Below are 6,000 nucleotides of genomic sequence, written 5' to 3'. Positions count from 1 at the left end.
GCAATGTGCTGCCCTGGTGTGTTGTTTCGGGACACAAATTGAATTAAGTGTGAAATATTAAACAGGCGGAATTTAATGTGTTTTGTTGGGGGCGCGTGTCGTGGTGGAAGTGAAAAGCGATTCTTCATAACCATTGTGTCACTAATTTTTTTTTTTTAATTACACACAAAATAGAATTGTTTAGAAAAAAAAAGTTTTTTTAATTCAAAATTATACAATTTCAACTGAGAAGAGAAAAACGGAGATTTTTTTAGAGAGATAGAGTGAGAAAATGTTGCAAATTTACTAAAAAAAAAAAAGTTGACGATTTTGTGTAATTTTTTTTTTCAATAAAAAAAATTGTTTTTTTTGTTTCTTGAAATAAATGTGTGGAAAAATGGATGTCCTTTGGGCGTCTGGTTGGATTATATTTTTATTAAGCGCTGCTGCTCTGCCAGAGATCCCATCAAAGGGTAAGTTATTGTATAGTGAAGGGATGTTGCTGATTTTTTTTTTTTTTAAGGATTTTTCTATATATTTTCTTCTTCGTTTATTCTTTTCTTCTTTTTTTTATTGTATTTGAAAAACGAAATTGAAAAGTCGATATGAGAAATTTAAAAGGAGAGTTTATTTAATTTGAAAATATACAGAGATGACATCTGTGTGATAGTTCAATCTTTTTCAATTTTTTTTTTCGATTTAAATCTTTTTGTGTCGGTGTCGTTTTTTATTGGTTCATTGAACTGAACAGATATAAATTAAACTAGGTCAGTGAAAATACGAGAGAATAGAGATAATATTTGGAAGATATATGTAGTTTTATGCATGAGTTGATGCAAGGAATTTGAAGTATGCATTTATAAGGGTTTGTGGTACTTTGAGAGTGTCTTAGAGAATAAATAAACTTTTAAGGTTGATAATACATTTTTGGTATCTAGTCACTATGTATACTAATCTTAATAAGTAATACAAATTTGGTTGGATTTTTAGACAAAGTCAAATTTTTACAAATTCGAGTTGATTTTGTGAAAATTCTTTTGGTACTTAAATTCTTAAAATGTCCATGGAACCCATTAAAAATTGACTCGATTGTAATAATTTTTTTTTTTTTTTTTAAAGGTTATTATAAAATGGTACTAAAAGCTTTGGATGAATTAAAATAAAAAAAAAATCTTTTGTTTAAAGGGTGGGGGGCAATTTAGTTTCAAAAATTGATTAGAAGCAGCAAAAAAAAAAACAGCCAGGCCTCCCGGTTTGGTATTGTTCCATTTCTGAGGCCAATTGAATGCTGGTTGAAGAAATAAAAAAGATAATAACAAAATTTTCAAAAAAAAATCCATAAAACTCAGAATTTTTTAAAATACTAATTTAACCTCATAAATTTTAAAAAAATCAATTCAAAATTATTCACTTTAATTTGAATGATGAAAAAATAGGGTCTTAATTGAAAAAAAAAAGAGATTCTGTTAAAAACGTCGAAATTTGGAACGCAAAATTTATGTTGGGGTCAAAATCCTGAAAACTCGAAATACATGCCTTTGAATCAAAAGACTGTTATTGCAAATAAAAAAAAATATTCTTTATAGAAAAACAAATTCAATACAAAAATGTGTACTTTGCAATAAATATTTTTTTTAATATTCGTCGAATTTCTTTCTACAAAAAAACCGAGTATAATACCGTTTTCGAAAAATTGGTTTTGTCAATAAAAAAAAAAAAATTGTTCAAATAGATGAAAAAATTGTTATGGAAAGTTAAAAAAAAGTGTTGTAAAACATTATTTTTTTAGATATTAACTGTAAAAAAAAAATAAATTAAAAAGAGGTTTTATTAAACTCAATTTAATAACTTACAAAAAAAAAAAAAATATTTAAAATAACTAACTTGTTTTGAAAAATATTGCTTAAATAAATTAAAATTATAGCTCTAAATATTTTTTTGAAATTTTGTATGTTTATGTATTTTACTGGGTATCGTAAAAAAAATTTCAGATCTTATAAATCAAAGACTCATCCAAATATAAATCATGCTTTGATAGACCTTATTTACAAAAAAAAAAGGTTCGAAAAAATAATTTTTCATTAAAAGATAGACCTTTGAAACCTCTTAAAACTTACTTAAATTTGAGTTTTTTTTTTAACAAAATCGTTGAAGCCGTTTTCGATAAATTTTAACTTTACTAAAATTTTACTAAAGTACCGTTATTTTTAGTCCAAGCAAATTCATTCCAAAAACTACGCTGGAGAGTCGCCAAATAACGGTTCATCCGTTTAGGCTGTAGCTTCGTTTACAGACAGACATATAGACTGACGGACTTCTGGGACGTTTTTGGCATTCTCTATCATCGTAATGTCATGTCTGAATTATCTCAAATTTTTATTTTTGTACGAATGCATAACTTGAAAAATCGGAGCTTTTGGAACAAAAAATCTAAGGATATTTTACGATGCTGGATCTTTTGGAACTAAAACTGAAACAGTCCGACTTTCTTCAAAATTGTCATAGCATAGTTTTGGAGTTGTTCTCTTAAAAAAAAATTCTTATCTCGGATTTTGTCGTGAATATCTCGTTTAAGGCTGAACCAATACTATTTTAGACAGGATTTTGATATAAAATTCAAATCAAAAAAGTTTTTGGAATATTTTTTTGTTCTATTGACAACTGATAGCGTTAAAAATACGACGGCGCACAGTGGTTCCAAGATGGAAAAAAAAAACCCAAAAAAGTGAAACAATTTTTAAAATTTGTTTGATTTGGTTTTTCGATTAAAAATATGTTTAAATATAGAATGCAATCAATTTTAATTTTTTGCATAGGCTGGGTCCCGAGTAGCTCAAACTAGATTCTTTAAAATTATCGAAATTTCGATTTTTTTTTTTTTGCAATTTTTGACGTGTTTTTTTTTTTAAGAATAGAGATTTTTTTAAATAAAAAAATTATGTAGGTAGTGTTGTTAATGGTATATTTGTCCTTAAGTGTATAATGTATAATCAGAAAAATCTAAATATTATTTAGATTTATAAAAAAAATGCTATACAATGCTTCACGTTCATTTTTAGTAACAACTTAAAACTTATAATGTATACTATTTATGGTGTTAAAACAAATGACCCATTTTGAGTGTAGTAATGCGTGTCACTCAAACAGCACTTGAAATCGGCTTCTGGTATTACCGTTTCTAATTTAACGGCTTTTTTTTTTGATAAAATAAAGTTTTTTACATTATAAGAGGTCTATGTAGTCATCACTGATAAGCCAAAAAATAAAGAAAAATCAAAAATTTTCAAAAAAAAAAAGGAAAAATATCCAAAAACGATATGAATTTTTTTTTTTCAAAATTTAACTTTTTTTTGAAAAGTTTTAATTTTCTTTGGTTTGTCTAAAATTTAAACGGTATTTATTAATAAAATGTGTAAATAAGCTCAAAAGAATTTGATTTTGCTTATAATCACCCATAGTTATAAAATAGCGGCGAATTTTCTAAAAAAAAAACCGTAAAAAGGCCTATTTTGATAGCATTTCTAAAATGATCTTAAATGTAAGAAAACATTTTTTTTTAACAAAGTAAACTTAATTTATTTGTACTTTCTCTGTAAAGTGATTCGTTGTTAATAGTCAAAGTCAAAAATTTGGTTTTATGACTGATATTGCAGTCTAAAAAAAAATCGTAAAAGTTTGAAACAAAAAGAATCTTAAAGCCAAACAAATAGCTTTTCTTAAAATAATAATAATTTTTCGCAAAAAAATTACCCACTTTTTTTTAAGAAACAAAAATAATTTGGAAAATTTTGGTATTTGAATAATTCCAAAGACTTAGCTATTTTACCATTAGAAATTAAATATTTCAGTTTTAAAATCCTAAAACTAGAGGAATGTAGCTCTCACATGCTTTTTGTTTTGTCATGATACGACGATTTTTATACTACCTATCGAAAATCACAATCAATTTTTTTTTGTTCCCTTAATTTTTTGGGCCGTAGTAAGTATAAATTTAAGGTGCTATAATACTTATGAAACGTTTTAGGTAATTATTTGCTTTTAATTAAGCCTTAAAGTATAAGAGAAATTCGCATCACAAAAAAGTACGACACACATTTTTTTAATCACGATGAGAAATTGGTTTATTTAATTTATGTACCGAATTTCAATGAAATCAGTTCAGTTTTTATAGGTTTTTTCCACTTCCTCCATAGAAGGGAACCACTGTGCGGCGCACTATGGGACCAAACGATGTAAATCATTTCAAAATTCCATAACTTTTTTGTTTCTCAATATTTTTTTTTTTTTGAAATTTGGCACAAATATACTACAATGTATATGCTTCAACATGTAATAAAAATCAGAACTAAAAAAATTATGTATGTATTTATTATAATATTTTCAAAAACAAAAATTATGAAAAATAGCTCAAATTAATCAATTAATGGCTTTATATACAAAATTACATTTTAAATCGTTGTAATTTGTATAAAATATAAGTGAAGTTATCCTGGATATAATATATTGATAAGAAAGCAAAAATTAAAAGATTATAAATTCAAAAAAAGCATACGAATGAAAGATGGTTTAAAATTGAAAGGGATAAGTATCTAAAACGTAGAGACTAAATTAACCATTTTCTTAATAAAATCAAAATTATTGTGTATTTTATAAAACTCAAACAACAAAAAAGGGTTGAAGAGGAAAAAAGTATTAAAACGAAATAGAATATGAAAATAAATTATATTTTATAGACAAGACTTTTTAAATAAAACAAAAGCTTGAGATAAGAATTAAAATAGCGTAAAAAATAAAAGTTTGAAAAAATGGGATGAAATAAAATAAAATCAAATCTGCAGATTTTGATTTGCGGCAGAAAATGGAACTTGAAATCCGTTCAGGATGTCAAGCTTGTTGGGTATTACCTTTATAGGGGATCCCAAAAGTAATAATTTAAAATACATATATCAAATTCTTACCATTTTCGATTAAATGCACTTCTTGTGAAATTTCGAAAAATTCCTTCTTTGAAACAGTATTTTACTTCCCCTGTTCATAATTGATTTTCGTTTTTACAAACGTTCACTAAAACATTGGTAAATAAGAATCAATTATTTAATCAAAACATTATTTATTTTGTTCGCCATATAGCTACAAATTAGTTAGCAGTTTTAATGAAACTCAATTTCTTACTTTATCTTTACTAAAAAATAAATTGTACATTTTGAAACTGCTTTATCATTTTTATAACTTGCCTAGTTATCACAGTTTTCAAAAAAAGTATACAAAATTCGGAAATTGAAGTTAGGATGAAAGATACTATAATTTGAATTCAACAAAACAAGGGCTTTTGTTTAAACTAATTTGTTGCGAAATATTTTTTTTTTTTATTTGTCAATTGTTCCTAATTATTGTTAATTATTGTTTTAGGGACAGATTTGTAAAAAAAAACAAAAATAAATTATGAACAGAAGAAGCAAAATATTTTATTAAAGTAGGAATTTTTAGAAATTTCACAAGAAGTGCATTTAATAGAAAACCGTAAATATTTGAGATAAACAAGTTACCAAATTTTAAGGACCATTTAAATAGCCTATCAGAATATTTCATTTGAATAATTAATTTTGAGACACATTGTAGATGACAGTAAAAAAAAGATTTGCAAACCTTTTTTGGAAAATTTTTATTTTATACATTTTTGACCGTAAATAAAAATGGCGCAAATATGCGCAAAATTTTATTTTTATTCCTTAATTTTGAGTAATATGAGATTCTAAATTCATTCATAACTCAACATCGGCAGTCGTCGGCAAAGGAGAAATCTACAATTGAAAATTAAAGTTGGCCGAATTACTTCCCATTAATTGTTATTTTTTTTTTAAACAATCAATTTAAAGTACATTCAAAAACAAATGACGGATTTATAAAGTAGAGATTCTAACCTTTTTATTGATATACAACACTTATAAGGTTACTTCACAAACTTCTGAGAAAACTAAGTTTAAAGTTTTATGTAAAATAGGACGAAAAACAATAAAAATT

At 25.3% G+C, this 6,000-nt stretch overlaps 1 protein-coding gene across 2 annotated transcripts in view; it reads left to right on the top strand.

Annotated features, from left to right (window-relative positions):
- The first annotated feature begins 346 nt into the window (after positions 1–346).
- Positions 347–6,000, top strand: part of LOC129914314 (neural cell adhesion molecule 1) — a 96,232-nt gene continuing 90,578 nt past the window's right edge. For both annotated transcript variants that reach the window (XM_055993497.1, XM_055993496.1), the window contains exon 1: positions 347–452. In XM_055993497.1, coding sequence (XP_055849472.1) covers positions 365–452 — 88 coding nt within the window. In that variant the 5' untranslated portion in view covers positions 347–364. The remainder of the gene's footprint in view (positions 453–6,000) is intronic.

This window comes from Episyrphus balteatus, chromosome 3 (genome assembly GCF_945859705.1).
Source record: "Episyrphus balteatus chromosome 3, idEpiBalt1.1, whole genome shotgun sequence".
NCBI lineage: Eukaryota > Metazoa > Arthropoda > Insecta > Diptera > Syrphidae > Episyrphus > Episyrphus balteatus.
This window is presented reverse-complemented; position numbering and strand designations above follow the sequence as displayed.